General features: G+C 37.0%; 1 protein-coding gene across 3 annotated transcripts in view; it reads right to left on the reverse strand.

The window, feature by feature from the left end:
* LOC131153586 (mediator of RNA polymerase II transcription subunit 25) overlaps positions 1 to 23,975 on the reverse strand; it is a 109,527-nt gene that overhangs the window by 57,768 nt on the left and 27,784 nt on the right. For 2 of the 3 annotated variants that reach the window (XM_058105999.1, XM_058105997.1), the window contains exons 3-6: positions 22,436 to 22,499; positions 15,490 to 15,620; positions 2,519 to 2,728; positions 2,355 to 2,420 (exon numbers count right to left, since the gene is read on the reverse strand). In XM_058105999.1, the coding sequence (XP_057961982.1) occupies positions 2,355 to 2,420; positions 2,519 to 2,728; positions 15,490 to 15,620; positions 22,436 to 22,499 (471 nt within the window). The remainder of the gene's footprint in view (positions 1 to 2,354; positions 2,421 to 2,518; positions 2,729 to 15,489; positions 15,621 to 22,435; positions 22,500 to 23,975) is intronic. The other variant, XM_058105998.1, reaches the window with a different exon arrangement.

Consider the following 23,975-nt stretch of genomic DNA (forward strand, 5'->3'; position numbering starts at 1 on the left):
TCGGAGACAGAAATCTAAGATTAATTGAGTTAAAAATGGGGAATGTAACTCTAGATTTTTTCATAGGATGGCAACTGGTCGAAAAATAAGGAACCCTATTAAAGAACTTGAGGATGATAGCAGAGAGATTGCTGAGGTTCTTGACCATATTGAGAGTTTGATTACAAAACTTTTAGGAACTTTTTTCATGAGGATGAGGGAAGAGTTATGGTTAAGGGGTTTGATTGATGTCCTACATCAGCTAGAAAGGTTGCTTGGGTAGAAACACCTCTTGAGGAAGAGGAGATTAAAAGCTCAATTTCTAAGAGGTATAGATAGAAGGCTCCTGGGCTAGTTTGCTTTACTATGATTTTCTTTCAGGATGCTTGGGATATTTTGAAAGGATACAGTCTCAATTTTTTTCTTGAATTCTTTGCCAATAGAATGGTAAGGAGGAGTATGAATTCTACTTTTATTACCTTGGTGCCAAAAACAATTGTGCTGTTAAGGTCAAGGACTTTCGACTTTCGACCACTTGGTTTGGTAACGAGTGTCTATAAGATCTTGGCTAGGTGTTATCTTAGAGATTAGCTACTATTCTTGAGGACACAATCTTTGTAAGTCACAGTGCTCTTATGGGTGATAGACAAATCCTAGATGTGGCCTTTATAGCTATTGAAGTGGTTGACAATGTTGTTCAAAGAAATAAGAGGGTTGTTGTGTTGAAATTGGATTTCGAGAAAGCTAATGATTGGGTGAACTAGAGTTTCATGGACAAGGTTATGGCTAAAAAAGGTTTTGCCTAAGGTGGAGGAAAAGGAATAGAGGGTTTTTATCTTCTGTGATCTCTTTTGTGCTTGTAAACGGCGAGGCTAAGTCTTGGATTCGTGCATCTAGGGGTCTAAGACAAGGAGATTCTCTCTCTCCCTTTCTCTTTACCATTGTGGTGGACTTCTTAACTAGGATTGGTAGGAGAGGTATAGGGTTGGTGGAGGGAATTAAGGAAGTCTATAGGATTGCATCATTTCGCATCTTGAATTCACAAATGATACTATTCTCTTCCTACAGATATTGAGGGCTGCCTCTAGAATTGTTGACTACCTTACAAGTGTTTGAGAAAGCATCCAAGCTAAAAATTAATTTCTATAAGAGTGGTCTGGTGGGTCTTGATATTAATGTGGACCCTTTTGTTAGAGCTAGCGGGTTGTGCCATTTTGACATGCTATTGTGTCTTTAGGTGTCCACTTAGGTGGTAACCCCCAATGCTAATTCTTTCTTGGACCTTGTTTTTGAGAGAGTAGCTAAGAGACTGGAAGGATGGAAAGGAGCATTCTTCACTCTAGAGGATCATATTACCCACATCAGCACTTGTTTATCTTCCATCTCTTTGTATTACACTATCATCTTTCTCTTTCTAGGATCCCTCTAAGATCGGCACGGAAATTAATGAGGGGTTTCTTATGATCGAGTGGGGGAGGGGTAGTAGACATCATCCTGTAGGTTGGGAGACTATGTGTAGGCCTAGAAGGGGGCTTGGGTCTTAGTAATTTGGTGTCCAAAACATTGGTGGGGAAATGATTATGGTGCACTTTAGAACCTAATTCTCTTAGGCATAAGGTAATTCACGGTAAGTTTGGAATACTGCAAAATGGGTAGGATGCTAAAGTGGGAATTAATATTACTTATTCAAGCCCTTGGAAGTTTATGCCTCAGATTTATGATTATTTCCTTCCTAAAGTCAATATTCAGCGCTAAATGGGGAGCGAATTCGCTTTTGGTAAGACCATTGGGTGGGGGAAATGCCTTTGTCTATTACATTGCCTCATCTTTTTCAAATTTCTAATCTTCAGGATACCCCTAATTCTTCTTCTGCAAGAAGATAGGCATTCTTGGAATTTCCATTTTGGGAGAAATGTTAATGACAGAGATAAATGAGTTGGCTCTCTAGAATAGGTTGCTCGATTCTTTTCATTTTCAATTAAGGAGCTCCAAAAGCCAAATATATCATCATACACAACATAGATCACTAATAAGTACCTCAGTACTTTCCAAATGCACATTCTTTCAGAATTGAATCATCATTGAGCCAATCTTTCTATCAACATGACCACCATATTTAACCACCCCCCCCCCCAAATTGGTAAAAATTGAAATAAAATAAAACAAAAATAAAAAAATAACAGTAAAAAAAAAAAAGAACAAAACAAAAGAAAAATCTGTGAATCAGAGAATGCAGCCTCGCATTAAGAAAATCTCAAGAAGAGATTGATATGCAAAAAGACGATGAAAATGTAAAGCATGGTGAACTTATAGATTAACAAAAGTCAATAAAAAACATAAAGAAGCAATCAGACCACTTAAAATGTCTACTTTACCGCATTGTAGATTGCTCTAAGTTTAGGAAGCTGTTTTGGACAAATGACAGAAAGGGTAACAGAACACTGCATGGTAAAGAAGGGTTCTCATTAGCTTGCACAGAACATGCTTAAGAGGAGTGTCAACAGTAATATACAAGAGCACGGCTTTAAAATAGCATTACCTGAGCAAAAGATTTAGAAACCACCTCAGCATCAGATAGACGGCTTTCTGTTTGCACTTCAGTCTTTTCGCTCTGCTCCATATTTTGCATTTGTGGACGATAGACTGGGGTAGGTAAGGGATAAGGATTGCTTGCAGCAACAAGAATACAATGCCTTTGGCCATCTACATTTTGTTGAGTTTGGCTTCCATTTGAAGCAACGCAAAACATCTGAGTGATGTATCAAAAATAGCCGAAATGAGCTCAACACTTGCTTAAGAAATGTAACAGCCAACAACAGGGAGTGTAGTTTGCAGGGAAACAACTTTTTCGTTATCCTAATAAGAAAACTTTGCAATTGACGCAACTTATTTGCTGTACTGACCCAACACATGACAGCATATGACCTATGTCAAAAGCATTAAACATAGTATGAACCACTGATATCCATCCTTTTATAAACATTCTTAATGCATAAATATTTTAACCTATCAGTGTTTTGATGCACAAAGAAAACATTTCATCAACACCTAAACATTGTAACAGGATAGTGTTGGATGCATCAAAAATAAAGAAAACATTCCATCTGTTTTATCTTCATAATTGATAATGCAGGGATCATTACAAGAAATAAACTGGGACAATACACAATTCCAATCACTTAATCAGCATCAATAACAGTTATGAAAAATGCAGAAATTTTGATTATAAAAGTATTTAAATGAATGCACAGGAAAAGAATGGAGTTATTTTAAACGCCATGAAATGTAAAATCAAATCATTTATGCTGATATCCAGAAACACAATTTAGGACAGGAAAAACTTCATTTCCAGAATGCACACAAAAAGAATGGAATTATTTTAAATGCCATGAATTGTAAAATCAAATCATTTACACTGATATCTAAAAACACAATTTAGGACAGGTAAAGCTTCTTTGTCAGGGGCCATCAAAAGAACCCCTTCATATCTGCATAAGAACAAAATATGTTTAACACTTAAAGAATTGCAAGTTCTGGTTATTTGCAATACTCCACAAGAGAGAGATAATTGTTCTCATAATCACATTCTACATGACAAATACAAGTACAACTACTACTTTAAAATGACATATTGTCCTTTCAAGCTCCATTAAAAGGAAAAGAACCATAAAAGTAAAGATAAAAAATAATTAGGATAGGCATGGGTAATCCGAGTAGGTTTATCCTCTCTCTCCCCCCCCCCCCCCAACAAAGCCACGCAAAAAAAGGAAGCACAATATGGTAGAACATGAACTTCTTCATATATTCACTATGAAATGGATAAAAAAGATGTCAATGGGCTGCAAGAGATAAAATGAACACATTGTAACAAAATTTGATTCTACCAGGCAAGCAAACACAAAAGTATAAACTTCTTGTTCTTTTGCCAAGAAATAAGCAACATATTTTACCATGAAGGGAAATAAATACAGAATTTGGAGCAGCTTGCAGCAAAGCTGAAGCTCCAGAGTCAACTTTTACAAAATCAGAAATTTGAAAATTCAAAAATTCAAAACCAGAGGTATTACTACAATTCAGCTTAACATCATTTACTATGCAGAAATGATGTCTGGCCCCCATATAGTATCTCATTTCTGATTCTCCAAATATGATAGATGGCAGCTGATCAAGTGAGCTTCTTAATCACAGCTTCTTGAGTGTTACCAATATTTTTCATATTGTCAATATTTCCATACCAGCTTTCAACAGCAACCCCTATACTCAAATCTGAACAGACCCTAAAATATATCCTTTTTGAGCAAGGACAATCAAAGAACAAATGATCTCCTGATTCCAAATTAAAATTACATAACCGGAAACAGCTTTCATTTGTCTTTCCCCACTTTTTAAGCTTTTTTAGAATAAACAATCTGTTCAAAGTAGCTAAACAGCATATAAATCCATGTTTGGCAATTCCATAATTGAACCAAACTACCTGCACCTAGTACATCTTTGCATTCTTTTTTTGAATGAATTCATAAGCTGAAGCAGCACTGAATTTCCCATTATTAGGCAAACTCCATTTTAAAATATCATCATCTAAAGAAGTACAAAAATCAATGTCTCCGATCATTTCCTGAACAGTTCTTGATATTCTGCTCAACCATCTCAAAGCACCATTATGTATGAAATTTCAAGCTTATCTAAGAATACCCAGATCACTTTGAAGTTGAACTCCATACTGTTGAATTAGAGGACCTTGAGGATGTCAATTGTCATACAAAAAGACAAACAGAACTTCCTCAATTAGCTTGGTATATAATTAAAGGATATACCACATATTTTAATATCAGGAGATTCTTCCATAACCATGTGTTGTAACGAAATTATTTAATTTCCCAAATACTTCTCTCTCTGACCTTATACGCATGAACCCAAATAATCCATAAGAATTGCTTTCAAAAACAAATTTAACATAACAGTTTCATCAGACTAACTTTATCACTTTCAGCATTCAGTTTCAAACCCAAATTTCTTTGATCTGTTGGCTTGCAACTCTTCCAATTTAACTTTGCATGATTTAATATTCCAATCAAAAGGATTTCCCCCCACCCAACATTACTACTCTAATATTGCACCTATTAGTGTAGTAATATAAAATTCATGTCCTTGTTTTTATAGTTAAGAACTCCATAAGAATTTTGTCCACAATCTGGAAATTTAGAATCATCACCACTTATGATCAAGTAACAATTCAACCTGACTCAAAAACTCAATACCTTGCACCAAGTTTGTAGATAAAAATATAGTAAAATATTATTAAAAATAAAGTAGAAAAATCAGCATCATGTTATTAATCACATATCTAATTATGGGACAGGTATAATTGTTGATTTAATCACATAGCTGAAGCCTTGGCCCACTCTGGATGGAGGAATGAATGGTTGAAGAAATGAATGCATTACAAGAAAACGATACTTGTGAATTGATTTTTCTTCCTAATGATAAATATGTGGTTGTCGTTGTGCATATACCAAGAAAGTCAACCCTAATGATCCTATGGCACGTTTGAAGGCATGTCTTGTTGCTAAGCAATATACTCAAGAGTACGATTTGAATTATTCAGACACATTCTCCTCAATTACTAAACTTACATTAGTACGTCTATTCATCTCCTTTGAAACCACATGTCATTGGCCGATATATCAGTTGGATGTGAAGAATGTCTTCCTGTATAGTTTTTTTTTTTTTTTTTTTTTTTATAAAAAAACTAAAGATATATTAAGAAGGTAATAAACACAAGCAAATGAGGACATGGGGTCCTTAAGAAACAAAGCTAAAATATAAAGAAAGAAAGGCAACCCCATAGCCTAGCTACCCACCAACCCAAATACTTAACAAGCATTACCAAAGAAAGCCCCTTTTCAATCCTTGTCCTTCATAGCTAATAGAGCATCGCAAATTTGCCAATTCCCTTTGACCCTTCTTAGCCTTACTCTTTCAACCATCCAAGCAAATTTCCTGCCCCTTTGAATAAACTAATCCCAGACCCATTTTATCCAGCCCATGCTGAAACTGAGACTGAAATCCAAAAGTGCCCCAGAAGAATCTAATTCTTATCCAAGTTGTTCAAGAACCACATCGATAAGTAGCCCTCCATCATAATCAAAATCACTACCCAACTCACCCTCCTCGTCTAAAACATATAATCAAAATCACTACCCAACCCACCCTCCTCGTCTTAAACATCACCCCATTTGTTCTTCGCAATAGAGTTTCCTTCACTAACCTTTTTTGGTAGATCAATTTTTTTACCCAATTGAAGGCTCCTCGATGTAAAAGCTACCATCGTTATGTTTTTTCAAAAAAAGTAACGTTCCTCAATCTGCACTAAATTACCTCTCAATTGAAGAGCCCCTTTCTTCTATACTCTTCTGCCTCCATCGAGAATACACTGGTGTAAATGCTAACTTTCCAGTAATTCCATATTTTTTCTTAGCAAACATACCCACCTTGTTACTGTTGGAACTCACACTGCCTTGATTCCCAGCCTGATCCGCAATCAAAGTTGCCTCCTGCTGCATATTGCAGCCTTCGTCCTCCAGAGAAACCCCTCTTAGAAACTCTTTAAATTTCAAAACATTCCTTCCCTCATCTCCACAGCCACCAAAAGAAAATATAAGCTGCCGACTCACACAAACCCTTTCACTAGAGAAGATTTGTTACTAATCTAATTCTCCCTCCCTCGCTTGTTTTTGCCCAAAGCCATACCTACTATTCTCCTCCTTTTCAAAGCCCACCATAGCATGAGCCTCAACTGGACAACTCTAACCACTCCCAATCTTCTGAATTAGCTAATGGGCTTGAGGTGGGCTCAATTGTACATCCTTTTTGTTGTACATTGGGCCCTTAAAGGATGGACCCATAAAGAAGAAACAACCCCATTCTAGCCCATCGAAAACTCTTATGCATTAGATGTCTCCAAAACCCTTAGAAGCTCCCTCAAGAGCCCAACAAGTTGAAATCGAGCCAAATGAAAGCCCGACTTATTTTCCATTAATTGGGCCATATGGATTGTGATATTGAGCATACCTAGCCCAGTCGAATCGAAGCCCACTCCACTCTCTAGTGCTTTTGAGATCACCCCCTTCCCTCGTAATGCCCTCCTACATAGTGATGTCAAGAGATCAATAGTCAAACTAAGTGCATTAGCTCAAGAAATCATTATTGGTTTAAAACAAACTTATAGAGCATGGTTTAATGCTCTAGTACTTGATTTTGGCCTTTAACAATGTGCAGTTCACTTTGTAATTTATCATCACACTTCATCTAGTAGGATTCTACTTATTGCGTATATGGATCATGTTATGAGTACTAATAATGATGATCAAGGTATCCACGACGCAAAAAATTTTCTACAATTTACAGCAAAGATTTGGGAGTTGAGACCAGTAAAATACTTCTTGGTATAGAAACATCCAAATCTCATGTTGGAACTGCTTTTTCATAGAGGAAGTATGTTCTTGATCATTTGGGTGAGACCAGCTATTGGGTTCCAAACCTATTGATATACCCATGGATCCTAACAAAAAGTTAGTGCAAGTGTGCCGCACCTAAGACAGAACCGAAAACTTGTTGGGGAGTTGAATTATCTCATAGCCATTCAATCAAATATATCTGTTTCAACAAATGTTGTGAGTTAGTTTCTACATTCTCCAAGGAAGGGTCATTGGGATGCAATAATTCACATCTTAATATATCTCAAAGGTGGATCTATGAGAGGTCTCTTATCTCAAGAACAAGATCATACTTGTATTCAAGGGTATACATATGCAAATTAGGCCGAGTGGCCCAATTCACCATCCGATGGAAGATCCACAACTAGGTATTGTATCTTTCTTGGTCGTAATTTGGTCTCCTGGAAGAGTAAAAAACAAACTGTGGCACCAAATCAAGTGTTCAATCAGAATATAAGGCCATGACTCACACTACATGTGAACTTGTTTGGTTCAAGAACATGTTGGAAAAACTGGGTTTTCCACATTCTCGATCTATGTAGTTGATGCGTGATAATCAAGTTGCTATTCATATTTCCTCCAACCTAGCCTTCCATGAGTGGACCAAATACATTAAAGTTGATTGCGAATTTTTTTAGGAGAAACTTGTGCATTAGCCCATTACAACCACTTATGTTAGTGTGATTTGCATCTTGTTGACTTGTCAACTAAAGTTTTAGGTTTGCTAGTGTTAAATTCATTTATAACAACCTAGAATCATATGACATCTATGCCCCATCCAAAGGCGGGATATTAATGGTTATTTTGGTCATTTAGCATTATTAGTATGTGTTAGTATTATGTTAATAAGGGTGAGTTAGTAAAGGGTATAATGGTCATTGGTATGTACTTTACTTACTATGAATTGAGGGAGAAACCTATCATTTTTTTTAGGCCTTCCATGTTACTCAATAATTCAACACTTAACAACCACCTTGTCAAGTTGCCATTCATATGATTACAGCAAATAAAGTTCTAAATCTATTTGAAGTGTCTGTTGGACAAGTGTAGCAAACCACATCTTCTAACTTCCCAAACATAATACCCTTTTTTTTTTACATTAGTAAGAATTATCCCATCGCAAAAAAGATGCCAGTAAAACCCAATTCATTCATGGGTTTCTTTCATTTGACCATTACATATTGACCGAAAAATTAGACTTGCTTATTGGAATGATTATTCCCATTAAAACCCCCTCCTCCCAAACCCCAATCAAACTTTCCCTATAGATCACCTAAAATCACTAAAACATAAAGTATCTCAAGCCTAATCAAACCCACCCTAGCTCCCCCACCCCAACCTTTCAATTTGCACTAATAGTGGAAACCCCCAGTTGGATTACCATTAAATCTAAAAGTTAAGCTATTACCTAAAAGTTTGAGTTATTAGGTTGGGGGCCAACAAAGTATATCAAACTTTAACATTCCCCCACACATGCAACCTAACGGCACATGGAGAGATAATCAAACGATAAATAACACCCATTCAAGGGAATATAATAATTGTTTAAACACCACACAATAAACTCGGGCAACAAGACTAGAACCTAATAACTCCTAGTAACAAGCTCTAATACCATGTTCGATTACCACTTTACAAAAAAGCTCAACCTTTTAGATCCTGGCCTTCTAGGCAATGAATTTTTTTTGTTTTTCAGCAAAGAGAAAATAAATTAGCAATGGATCAAGGGGATGCCAACCCGTAGTACAAAACATCAACCACTCTGAAGAGTGGGCCAACAATGTATATCAAGCTTAAACAACCATATTCTACTTCACCCTGTTACTCCATAACTTCCCCATCTCACACTCCATGACTCATGAACAACACACAAGTCTTCCTCCCTTCATGACTTCATTGCACTCATGATTGTGGGAAATTTACATAAGTATCCCTAGTCATTTCAAATCCAATCGAAAAGAACAACTCTATAGGACAATGAAGACCTTCCCGAAACTTTCTCTAGTCATCTCCTTCCAAACCTCAAGAAACGAAGATTGAATAATTGTTACCAATAGAATCGATTCCCTCCTCAAGAAATCTACCTATACAAGTTAACCTAATTGCCACCACAAAATCGAAGCAACCAACTCTTCTTTGAACAAAACTATTCAGCCAACGCCACCAAAAGATTCCTTGACACATTATTCTTGATAAAAGCCACAAAATATCCTACCCTTCTCATATCAAATCCCAAATCAAAATATTTCCTTTCAATCGACCAGTCACTTAAGGTCTTATTCCATCATAGTGACTATAAATCACCGTCACAACCAAGGATGAGAGAAATAATGATAACACAAAAGGAGATGGAAGAAAGAGGAAAGGGAAAGTTGTATTGTGAAGCGAAACTTTAGTGTCATGGCTAGTTTAGAACAAAAATTGAAGGAGTAGACTAAATAACCTTTGCATAACTAATTAGCAGCAAACAAATCAACAAGAAAATGATATAAAAATAAGAGAAAACTAAAAGAAGTTTTAGTTAGTAATAGAAAATAAAAGGGAAAAATAAGGAGAAATAGAAAATCAAAACAAAACTCAAGTTTGGGCTTAGTTCTCAGAATTTAAATGCGCCCCTCACCATTACATGTTAAGCCTTTATAATGCCTTTCTACTAATATTAAAAAAAGAAACAATCTCTAGGAAATAATAGCATCTCTAAATAATGAAACATAATTTGAGAAATAATAGGAAATCCCTAACTAATGAAAAAAAAAATAGCAAATCTCTAAAGAAGAAAAGTACATAATTAAATCCAAGCATTCTAATTATGCCTGCACACGTGAACATCTCCGAATGCCCAAGTTTCAAAAGTAAGTACAAAGGCAAAAGGATAAAGACATTGAAAACAAGCTTATTAGGAAGTATAAATTCCACTTACGCAACTCAATCGTACGTGCAGCATTGAATTGAACAAATGTATCCCCCATGGATGGCTTAGTCTATGCAATTTTGACCACCTCAACTTCCTTCAGATATTCTTTGGCCTTGTACACAATCAGATCTTGTTGCTAATACAGCTGACATGGGCTCACTAAGCATTTCCACGTACCACTCCTTTTATCTTTCTTCTTTTTTCTTATTTTTTTAATAAGAATGTATGAGATGGAGAATGAGGCCTCTCCTTATAGAAAATTTGGGGCAAAGAAGGGGGGAAAAAAAAAAAAGAAGAATAAAAAAACAAATAAAAAAATCTACAGCTAACATGATCAAGACATCAGATATCTACAATATTGTTGAACATCCAAAAACATCACTCCTTTAAAATGCCCATAACCAAACACGCCAAAGCGACACGTGTCTTGAGCCAAGCTTGTTCAAGGCATTATGTTTGCTTGTAAACACCTCTCTCGTGTGCATGGGATGGGTTACCATCATGTAGACACTAGTATAGGTTTTCTTGCTTTTAGGGTATTTCTATCCTAGTGCTAAAAAAAGGAGCATGCTCCTTGGACAGTTTGATGTTTCCTAGTACCAAAGCTAAAATAGCATATAAAGCTATTTAGGGGAAGGTAAGTGTCCATCAATCTTGTAAAACTCACTAGTCATTGTAGATATGTTTTGCCTACTCGTCTCCCTCGCTAGACACACATTGCTTGCATAGGTGTTGCTTAATCAATTCCATTGCTTCAATGTCTACCACTTGTTTGTCATTTACTTTCATGAATTGCTTATTGCTTCCACCTAAATTTCATCCAACTGCGATGTATGTGCTCTATTCGTAACCTACAGTATTCTTTGGCTAACTAGTTAAGCAAGTGTGCTTTAGCTAGTGCCATGAGACCCTTCACAAGTTGTGAAATACTCGACCCATGACACTAAGTAATGAATCTTACCAAACCAGCAAAAGATTCAAATCTTCTTAAAACGATATGTGCATTATAACCCCCCACAATGCTCCAAAAAAAAGCACACTTCCATAATGCATCCTTGTCCTTTCTCCTTCCAAAACCTAAAAATGAGTTAGCTAAAAAGTTCTCCACAAGATCTAGGCAAACTCAACACTCTCCCGTAAAACCAAATAACTTATCCATACTCTCTAGGAAAAATGACAATGTAGAAGAAGATGAGATGCTGTTTCAGAACAATTATGACAAAGTACATAAACAAACATCAAGAGAAAGTTCCTTCAATGATCTCCTAATGCGCAACAAGTTATTGTTATTGATTCTATTAAACACAATCAACTAGATAAAATCCTTGATTTTTGGGGGATTTTGGCCATCAAGTGGTAATATAAAGAGGGGAAAAAGAATTAGAATGGGTCAAAGAACTAATAAAATGATTTGCAAAAATACATGCACAAAGGATCCAAGGAGCAAGAACGAGTATCCACACCCAAAGAAATATGGCGATTATTCAACAAAATCAATTAATAATGCTCATCCAACTCCCTATCATAAAGAGATCTCCCCAAAAATGAAAATCCCAAGACGCCAAAGGACTACCCTGATCAACAAAAAAATAAGAATTAACACTATTCTGCACTAAGCTTCTAAGAAGAGGAAGAGGGTTGAACAAAACAACATTCCCCAACCAAAGATCTTTTCAAAAAACGAATACGAGAGCCCCATCTAACCACAAATTTACTATAGAGGGATAAATCTAAGATATAGATCTCCACCGGCCCTCTGAAAAAACATCTAAATCCCAAATTGGTATCGCACCTATTCTCATTCAACCTAAACTTGCTTCTAATGACTCTATGCCAAAGGGAAGAAATCCTCTAAGGGAAACAACCAAAGCCATTTAGCGAAGGAAATAGTGTTTTTAGACACCAAATTTCCAAGACCCAAACCACCCTCCAGTTTCGACCTACACACCACATCCTAGCTAAAGAAATAGTCCCTATCACCCCCAACCCAAGACCACAAGTAATCTCTCTTAATCTTAGAGCTACCACACACAGGCAGATGGACAAACAAAGAAATTCAACGAGCTACTAGGGTGTTACAAGCCAGCAGCCGCTATTACCTCACACAATGAATGAATTGTGCAAAGGAAAGAGTCTGAAAACATAAATCTTCACAAAAAATGAGACAAAGCACAGAGTTCCCCTGCGTTACCTAGAGAAAGCTAACAATTGGATGAAGAAGTGGGTAAATGAAGGGAGAAGACCATTTCTGTTCAACGTGGATGAGTTGGCACTTGTGAAGCTCCATCCAGAATAAATCAAATCACTGTGAGGTCAAAATAGGAGACTGCTGTGTGAATATGCAGGATTAGTCTCCATCTTCATTAAAGTCGAGGAGACCTCTTACAAGGTTGATCCTTCGACTTGAATGAAGGTGCATCCTATGTTTCGCATCATATACCTCAAGCCATTCAATGCCAACACTAAATATCTAATAAGAAGTCAATCAACCAAAGCACCATTGAAGACATCGTTAAACAAACAATAGAGAAGTTAATGTTATCCTTGCAGACAAAGAGTTACATCATTAAGGAAGAAGCGACAAGCTTAGTGAAGTGGAAAGGCCTTGGAGGCGAAGAAATCAGCTAGATGTCAGCGGAAAACATGGAACATGGACAAAGTTGAAGAGTACTTAGTGTCAAAGTATGCAAGGACATCTACCACATAAGTGGGGGAGATTGTCACAAGTTGAGTTTGTTCAGTGCATCATGCTTGCATGTAACCGCTGTAGCCATCATGTGATAGTAGTATAGGTTTATTCATTGGGTGAGATGATGCATTTGCATAAAATGAGAGTATGACTCCTGAATTCATTTTATGTTTCCTTAGGCACAGCAGTAAGGTTGTCGCCGTGTGACTTGGAGATCACGGGTTCAAGGCGCGGAAACAGCCTCTTGCAAAAATGCAAGGTAAGGTTGCATACTATAGACCCATTGTAGTCCGCCCCTTCCCCATACCCCGCATATGCGAGAGCTTTATGCACCAGGCTGCCCTTTTTTTCAGTGCCATAACTAGAATAGCATAGAAAGCTCTTTAAGAAAGGATGAGTGTTCAGCTATGGCTAATAAGACTAGAAAAATGGTTTTCAAATGACTAGGATGATAGTGGTGGATGGTTGTTTGATGATGGTAGAAAGGAAGGATCAAGATGAGGCTATGACACCAAATTGATGTAGGATCAATTGGCAGTAAGGAATTGAAAAGAAAATGATGGAAAGTCAAGAGAAAACCTAAAGAAGTTAACAGGGAAAAAAGGGGAAAATAAAGAAAAAGGGAAGATCAAAGCAAGGCTTAAAAAGGGCTTCTCAATACTCAAATCTGTCCCTCATTATTACACATCGGGCCTTTGCATTGTCATTCTCCTAATACTAAATAAAGAAACAAACTCTAAGAAATAGTAGCAAATCCAAAAAATAAGAAAACATAATGTGGACAACAATAGCAAATCTCTAACGAATGAAACGTAATAGCAAATCCCTAAATGCTGAAAATATACACAATCAAATCAGAATATCATAAATCATGCCTACACATATGGTAAACATGAACATCTCCAAATGCCCTAATCTTACTAATATGTGACGACGTCTTGACATTCCCCATCAATAACACACACCACTAGATCTGTGAGTAGTTTAGTACAAGTGTACAACAAAGGTAAAGAATGAACACCTAGCATTGCTGCCTCTACTGCATTGCACTCTTAGACCCAAGCATCAATTGAGGAAACTTGCACCAGCCAAGGGCCTGGAATAGAACACTAATAAATTTCAAGCATGGTAATTGAATGTGCTTATGAGAAGTAAGGTGTACCCCAATTGAAGAGAAAATAAGCAAAAGTCAGTTGGGTTCATATAGGCAAGCAGACCAAAAAACCAATTACTAAACATGGTTTCAGTTTGAGGCACCAGAAAAGAAAAAAGAAAACCAAAAATGTTGGAAGTTGAGGTTCTGAGAAAAGACATGATAGCCGATATTGAACAACACATAGGACTTTATATATAAACTGGGATAGTGGAGAAGGATTTGTTTAACCAATCCCACACGGTAGTTAGTCACTGTGGAGCTTAACAATCCATCCCCCATGATGACTGGAACATTTTAAGCGCTATTCAAGTACACAAATCACAACAAAGTTAGAAAGCTACTGACAGTAAGAACATTGCAGATTTCTTGAGGATTGGTCACCCTCCAACCTTATCTCAGGTTTCCAGCTTTTCAATGTGACACATAACCAAACAAAACTTACAACGTGAGTGTTTGAGCATAATCCCAGATCAATAAAAGAGAAAAGTATTGAGTGACATCAATAATCATCAAAATTCTAACCTGTTTGTCAGAAATCCAATAAATGACTGAATATGTATTTTGTAATTTTCATGAACAGTACATTTGATAATGTGCACTGAAAGCTGAATATATAATTGCTAATTCTTAGGTGCAGTGCAATTGGTAATGCACACGGGACACTCAAAAAAGGGCCTAAAGTATGTGTTTTATCTAATTGCACCCCTTAGCCACCAGCATCATCAACCGAACCTTTACAGCAGTTGCACAGTTATTTTCCTTGAAATAATTGTCACTGGTTACTTTAGTCATTTTGAATTTTATTGTTATGTGTTATTGGTGAGTTAGTCATTGTACTGTACTTAGCATATATAATCAGTTTTTTTTTTTTTTTTTTCTTTTGGGGGGGGGGGGGGGGGGGGGGTGTAACCTATCATTTTGATTAGGTCTTCCAATGTTTCCCAACACTTTAAAAAATAAACACCAAAATTTTTTAGCTTAACCGAATAACTGATACATCCATCCCCTATCCAAGCTCAGAAAGTTAAGGTGGAGCACCAGGTGTCAGGAAAAAAAAAACTACTCTGATTTCAGCCTTTTAAGAGCTTTTAATTACAACGTCCTGAAATTAATAACACAGGTGGGTCAAATATGAATTAGGAAGATTATGAATCAAATATAATAGAAGAAAATCATAAATACAGGAAAATTTTGTAATCTACCAACTAAAAATATCAAAACCATATTAAAATTGCATAATGTCAACTCTGCACACCATCAAAGCTTCCGCAAGCCCTTCTGCAATTGCAGCATCATTGAAACCACCACCGGCAAAGGGAATGGCTGACAACCACTGCAAGAAAATATCAATATCTTTTGTCCAACCACTCCGTTGCACTAAGCAAGCTGCATTAATGAGGGAAAAAATAAGTAATAAAAATAAAAGAGATGCATAGATAGTCAATGACAACACAAACTCAAAAAACAATAGTTTGAAATACAAATGCACCATTTACATTGCCAAAATAAAATCAAGAGTTCATATACAGAATTTCCCACAAATTATAAGCCCAGTGCAATTCAAGCTTCCCAATATTCAAGACAAAAAAAAATCACAAGTATATGATAATAACTAGGGCAAACATACTGACCTACCCTGACATTTTGAGGAAAAAACAGACCCCTCCCTAAGGTTCCAAAAATTCCACAAAATTACCTTGAGATTTGGCAAGAAGACATGGACCTCCCCTAATCTTTGATGAAATGACAAGAGTCCAAGAAGGGGTTTTGATATCGTCCAAGCATATCAAAGAATATTTTTTTTAATAATTAAATAAGGTATATTAGATTGAGAAAGAGAAGTTACAACCTAATGGGACAAGACGTCCACCTGAAAATATATACAAAAACAAAACAAAACAAAAAACAAAACAAAAAATAATAAAAATAAACGAATAATACAATTAACCAAGAAAACCCCTTTTCAATCCCTTCTTGTTGTATTTCACCGAGCACTTTAATTTTGCTAGCTCCCTCTAACCCTTCTTCCCTTTGTACTTACCCCCATCAATGCACACTTCAATTCCACCAACATCACAAAATTTTAAATCCAGTTTATCCATTATATCTAGGGCTTCTAAGTCCTTCCTAGAAATCACCTCAACTATTGTAGGCAAAATAATTCCCATCTTGCACTGCATTTTATTATCCAACCCATTGTTTTCAAAAGTAGGAACCCCTCCAATCGTTTCAACGGGGCAGGATGTGCATATGATAGGTTGTGCCAGAGAACATCACAGAAATCACAAAACATATCCATGTTGTTCCCAAATCTCATCCAACAGCAGGCCCCCATCACAGTCAAACTCACTGATGTCATCACAATTATTATATGAAAAGTCTCCCTGTTTCTTAGCCTCCTTTCCATTGTTAACTCCATCACTTGCCATATCCTCCATCTTAGCAAGTGTATCCTCCACGATACCCAACTCTCCTTCAGAATCTCTCCTTATAATCTTTGGCCTTATCTCACTGTAATGCTCTCTCTTGCTTCATATAATTTCCTCACTCCTGCACCCATTGGAGCAGCCTTCTGTTAAGCACACACCTTCGGACCCTCAGATTTTTCAGAATTAAATCCTAAAACATCAGATTTCTTACCCAATCCAGCTTCTTCTTTCTTATTAATCCTGGAGATACAAGCAGCTAATCCCTCTGCAAAACCAGAATCACCAGCCAAGTATTATTATTATCATTTTCGTCACGAACCATTTTCGAAACCAATAAATCATCCTGATTACACTCTAAATGCTGATCCATTCTAAGCTTATCTTGAAGAACTGGAGAGAGATTTTAGAATTTGTTTGCATTTGGCTGTATACGCACTAAATGCTGATCCATTCTAAGCTTATCTTGAAGAACTGGAGAGAGATTTTAGAATTTGTTTGCATTTGGCTGAATACCCACCTCTCCTGTATTTGGCTTCTGTGAATTTTGGTTACGATAGTGGACTTGTTCAGCAACAGGGTCATACAGGAAAAGGACTTCATCACCCATATCCTTGCACTAGGTCGTATTATATAGGAGGCATATCTGTGAAAGCCCCTGTTTATAAAGGCCCTCTTTTGAATCCAAAGAAAGGCCCATGGCATTCTTGTCGAAACATTGGGCTTGCTCTTTTAAGTGGCCCAACTTTGTTAAAAAAGAAGCACCATCTTTCTCACATACCTAACCCAAATCCAACATGAGTACTAGATGACCCGGCCTAACTTCATAGCCTCATCAACCCCTAGAGCAACTCTAGCCACCTCTGCAAGACTAGCAGGCACCACCAGAACCCTAGATCCCTAGTAGCAGCACCGCCGATTCCTTCAATTGAAGATCAACCCTTTGCCGTTCTTTCTTTCCATCCCCACCTGACTCCACAATCAAGGAGCTAAAGTGCTTGCAACACTTGCTCCTTCAAAATTTTGACAAATTTCCTTCGTGAATTTGCAAAACTTACTCGCAAAGCTTCACCATCCAATTTCCTTTTAAGCCTCCAGGAATGAACACTGAAAAATTCTTATCCTCCCCCCCCCCCCCCACCAAAGCTCTAAGTCCAAAATTTCCCCGCCCTCATCCACCTGATTGCCATCCAACAGTGGAGATTTCCATTATGAATACTTTTTCTTGAAGCAAAAGAAAATCATATTAATAAGAGAAGAATTTAGAAAAGGACGAATGAGACATATCCGTGCATTACATTCCAACCATATCCCTCGTAAAGCTGCAAATAAATCACACCTCCATAAGGCTGCCCTATTTTTCCTTCTACCAAAACCTGTAAAAGAAATGGCTAGTAAGTATTCCACCCATGCAGGGCATGCCCAACTCTCTCCCATAATACCAAACAGCTTATTCCAAATCCTCCAAGCAAAATCACAATGTAAAAGGAGATGAGAAGCTGTCTTAGAGTTCTTAAAACAGAACAAACAAACAACAGGAGAAAGAGCCTTCAAAAATCTTCTGATTTGCAACATGTTAATAGTATTTATTTTATTAAACACAACTAACCAAGTGACCACCTTAACTTTAGAGGGAGCCTTGGCATTCCATATAATAGCAAAGAGTGGAAATGAAGAATTAGAATGGATCAAGAAGTCAAAAACAGATTTTCAAGAATACACTCCCGATTGATCCAAAGACTAAGAATGAATATCCCTCACCAGCAAAATATTATTTCCGTTCAATAAAGATAACAAAGAAGACAACTCCTACATCTCCTATCAATAAGAGATCTCCTAAAATGGACATTCTAGGAAACCAAAGGACTACTCAAATTCCCAAAAAAAATAGATATGGCTCTATTTTTCTGTTTCTCAGCACCCAAACAAAAGAGGAAAGAAGTGGACAAAACTAATTTACACAGCCAAAGGTCTTTCTAGAAGTTTATACATTAGCCCCTCCCCAACACAAGTTTAGCTTGAGGGGTGAAGGAAGGATAAATCTGGGAAATGGACCTCCACAGACTTCCCAAAGAACATCTTAAATTAATGTTGGTATTCCACCCATTCTCATCCAATACAAACTGACTTATTATTACTCTATGTCAAAGGGAAGATTCTTCTAGAGGGAAGCGCCATAACCATTTAGCTAAAAGGGCAGTGTTTTTAGACACTAACTTACCTAGACCCAACCCTCCCTCCTCCTTAGACCTACAGACCTCATCCCATCTAAGTAAGTGATCCATGGTACCTGCCACACTAGACCACAAAAAATCTCTCATAATTTTCTCAAGCTTACTGGCAATCCCCATCAGAATCTTAAAAACAGGCAGAAAATAAAGTCAGATGAGAGAAAAACAATCTTGAATCAAGGTAATTCTTCCCACTAAAGAGAAGATATGCGCCTCCACCCATCTAGACTCTTTGTCACCCTTTTGACCACTAAATTCCAAAACTTCACTGTTCTAGGATTAGCCCCCAAAGGAACCCCAAGTAAGTCAAAAGCCATTCCAAAGTGCCACACCCCACTTCAGTAGCCCACTCCCTAACTCTCTCCTTGAGTATATTCAGAGCTGCTAAACCACTCTTCCCCATATTAATTTTGAGGCCACACCCTCTCGAAGAATTGGAGAATACCCAAAAATTCTTCTGAAGGAGGGACTATGATTATCAAGGAGGAAAATGGTATCATCAGCAAACTGAAGGTGGGATACCACCACACTGTCTCTCCCTACTTCTAATCCTCTAACCAGGCCCCTCTCCACAGCCCTATCCACCATCCTGCTCAACACATCAGCCACAAGAACAAAAAGGGGGGGTGGGGGGATAAAAGATCATGTTGTCTGATACCCCTAGAAGCACAAAACCATGATCTAGGTTCACCATTAACGATCACCAAGAACCACAAGTTAGACAGATAGCCCCTTATCAAAGGACGCCAATGCTCACCAAAACCTTTTTTCACAAAGACTTTATCCAAGAAGCTCCAACTTACTCTATAATATGCTTTCTCAAAATCTAATTTAAAAACAAACCCCTCTTCTTATTCCTACAACTATCTTCTACCACCACATTGGCCACAAGAATGGCATGCACTATTTGCCTCCCCACACAAACACACTTCGAACTCTGGAGAAAGTGTTAGCAAGCACTGCTCTCAACCTATTAGCTAACGCTTTAGTAATGATCTTGTACACACTAGAAGCAAGACTAATAGGTCTAAAATCCTCAAACTTAATAGATCTAGATTTTTTAGCACCAAGACTATGAGGAGGAGTTGATGCTCTTGGTCAAAGCTCCTTCCCAAAGAATTCAATACAACTTTCATCAAATCGCTCTTTACAACCTCCCAACAATATTGGGAAAAAGCAATGTTGAAGCCATAGATCTAGGGCATTATCCCTTTCCAACCCAAAAACCAACCCTCTCACTTTCGCCTCCTCAAGTGGTCTCTCTAACCAACTCTTATAATCACTGGACATAAGATTCCTATCTATCCCCTCTAACAGTGATCTATATTCTACAATGACCCCTACAAACACTTCTAGAGCTCCTTTCCAGCCAAATGAAAGTTTAAACCATCGGCAAGCTAGGCAATCACCTCCTTCATGAGTTTAATTCACATTTTTCAAGAGACATCGTCCTCGAGTACGCACAATAAAGGGTCTCCCCTTCCTTATCCATTCTTAAATCAGAAGGTTTTCCTTCAAACTGCACTGCACAATTTAACATCACCTCCTACTAACACAACCATGGTAATGTTCGTGCAAGAGTGAGAGAGTTGTTTCACAAGAGAAAAGGTGATCCATGTTTCGCACAAAATGCTTTGAAGGGAAAAAAATTGTAAACCAAAATTCGTAATGCAAATAGGTATTTGGTTCAGCAACTTTAGTATATTGAAAGCTCTCTTCCATTAAAACCACATGCCAGCTCTATCAAAAAATCAAATCTCAAGGGAGGTCCATAGAATTTTTAAAGGCAGTACTACGTTTTATCCAAAAGATTTTGAGCTTCCAACTCCTCCTCCTGAATCTCCTCTACTAGTGTAGGCAAAATTCCATCCCTACACTAAAACTTATTCACCAACCATCATTATCAAATATAGAAACTCCCCAACCCCCCTAAAACCATCCAACGAGGGTGAATGGACATAAGTTGAATCCCCTATTTCATCACACGAATCAGAAACTCATCTGTATCGTTCTCAAATCTCATACAACAACAACCCCTCACCACAGTCAAAAACACCGTTATCATCACTTTCTAACTATGAAAAGCCCCTCCATTTCTCTACCACCTTATCTTTACTAGTCTCATTCCTACATCCAACATTCTTCTCAACACAAGGGACTTCCACAATACTGAGCTCTCAGTTAGAATCTCCCCTTAGTAATTTTTTCATTGATTCACCCAAATTTTCTCTTTTTTCTTCAAATATCTTCTTCATTCAGCACCCAAACAAGCTGCCTTTCAATGAGCATAAACCTTATTACCTTCAAATTTATTAATATAAGACAATAATCATCACATTCCCCCACCCCCCAACCCAACACCGCTACTTCTTTTTTCGGTCTTTTCACACCACCTTCTAATGCATTTTTGGAATTAGACACACTTCTATCAAGACAATCTTGATTCAAATCTAAACTTCTAGGATCCTAGACTTCCTCCAGCTCTTGGTCAGTACAATTCAAATCTCCAGTAACTGGAAGTTGAATCATATTTCTAATAACTAGAGGCTGAATAAAAATTCCATTACCAGATGGATTAGCTTCCTCCTTCCCTTTACTCGTCTTTCAAGATGTAGGAACAGCCATACAGGCCTGCCCATTTTCCGAAACCAACATGGTAGTACTTGGGTCCCTAATTACCAAATCATGGGTTTGGTTACCACATAAATCAGCCTTATGCGAGCCCATATGAGAAGAGCCTCCCTTTGGATCCAAACTAAAGCCCAAATCAGCCTTTCCTAACATTGGGCATGTTCAACTAACTAGCCAATTAAGTCAATAAAGGAATACCTCATTTTTCAATCACTTAGGCCAAGTCCAGAATAAGAAGCATGCATCCCGTCCCAATTCTCTTCACGGTCTCTTCCCTGAACACTACTCTAGCCACCTCTATAATCGTCTTTACACCATCGAAAACCCTAGCTTCCTTCTCACTCCAATCGATCAAATCTTCTCTACACTAATCAATAAGATTTTTATAACCTCAATGGAAGTTTATGGGATTTTTGAAACATCAAACATGTTTTTTAATCAAACCTTAAGGAAGGTTATATCTTGTCCCTTTATAAATATGGAAGGTTCCTCCATTTACTAGCTGAGTTACAGACAAATGGGTACTTAGGATAAAATTCAAGAACATTTTTGAGGAATTAATAAAAACAAGCTAATGGAACTCAAAACATTTTTAAATCTGAATATGAAGTACGTGCACATAAAGTTGCATTAAACATAAAACCAGTATGTAGCTCGAGGACTGCAGCAATGGAATCAGCATACAAAATGTTGAAGGTCGACACAAAATCAAAGCACCGTATATCAACTAGTTGGGATTTGGGCCAGTAAGACAATTCCTTTTACACATTGAGAGGTAGAAAGCACTATATCATCACTTCTACTCATCAAAAAACTAAAATAAATTTAAACATTTAGACATAAAAGGCAATAAAACGATTTAACAAGACAGTAATTCTCAAAACACGTAATGACGAACAAATGGAATACGTACCACAATAGGATCCATGAGCATTAAACATGACAAGAGAGAGCTCAACATTCGGAGCAGAAGCCTTCTGTATATCAAAAACATTAAAAAGATACATACAGAATGCAGTGATTAGCAAGCTAGACAATCATATAGCTATCAGATTCAGAGTAGTTTACAACCCAATCAGCCACTGATTTTTCAAACTAAAACCACAAGAAAAGCACAATAATCAATTGCAAAGGTAAATTCCACAAAAATTAATCTGAGCAAAAGCAGGCATCATGGTTACTAGAACGCACAGTCGTGCATACACATGCATATTACTATATTGCATTCACAACTAGGCAATCTGGTCATTCAATGTATTTTATTTCATTCAAAAAACAAAAATGTGGGATTAGCATTCATGCATAAATCATAAACAATGTTTTCAAAGGTGAAGGAATAAGGCGAGGCCTGTTAACCCCTAAGAGGCAAAGCATAATCCTTAAGGCATTGTGGTCTAAGCCTTTTAAGAATTTGTTTTTAAGATAAAAATATGTTAAATAAATTATATATATTTAAAATAAAAAAAATTAAGAAAATGACAAAAATAATGCAAAAAAGAAAAACTATATAAACTTTGAAAATTACTTGTTGGCCATTAAAAAATTGCTATAACTTGAATACATGACATAAATCATGACGAGATAGCTATACCATAACAAAGTTCAATCTATTTTCAGTTATTTTTGAATGGTTGAGGTTCAACAATTTTAGAAATAAACTCATATTGTGACAATCCTTTTATACAAAGATGTAGTTAAAATTTTCTGACCAATTCTAACTTGAGAATCACACACCCAAAAGGCGTAAGGCTCAACTAAAAGGGCACAAAAGGTGTGCTTTTTATAAAAATGCGTAAGCCTCAGCATTAATGCATTAGCCTTTTTGGAATTTGGCATTTTAGATTGAGCCTCAGGGTGTTTTAGGCATGCCTTGCCTTGAGACTCCTCGATTGAGCCTTTTAAAACATTGATCATAAATAACATGCACAATCTATCTACCGACTTTTCCCTCCCTAGCTCCTTTATCTTTATCCCCAAACTTTTTTCCCAAATTGTTAACAGGTCACGCTTTCTTTTTCTATACTTCTTGAAAACTATTTTTAAGAAAGGAAAACATGTTTAGCCGAAGCAAGAGAAATCACTACACTTTCTGCCAAGGAATTAGCTAAAAAATTAGCATTTCATTTCTTTGCATATGCTATACATAGTTTTAAAACTTGCACTGAACCAGCCAGTTCAACAAGGTAAGATGAACCAATAATCTTTCTAGTCTGAGTTATGTCGGAAACTAGAAATTGCTCGAATTGCCAAACAGAACTACTTGGTGGACCAATTCCATCACCAAAATTTGTTAAACTGCGATGGAATGGAGAGGGCTTGAACCATAAACCTTTAGGAATAAATACAATGCCCATCACCACTTTGTGTTTTGCACTTCCACTCTCATAAAAATATTATATATACATGCACACACACTAGTGTATTCCAAATATACATACACAAGAAATTGAAAA

The sequence above is a fragment of the Malania oleifera genome, chromosome 4, assembly GCF_029873635.1.
Source record: "Malania oleifera isolate guangnan ecotype guangnan chromosome 4, ASM2987363v1, whole genome shotgun sequence".
Lineage (NCBI taxonomy): Eukaryota > Viridiplantae > Streptophyta > Magnoliopsida > Santalales > Ximeniaceae > Malania > Malania oleifera.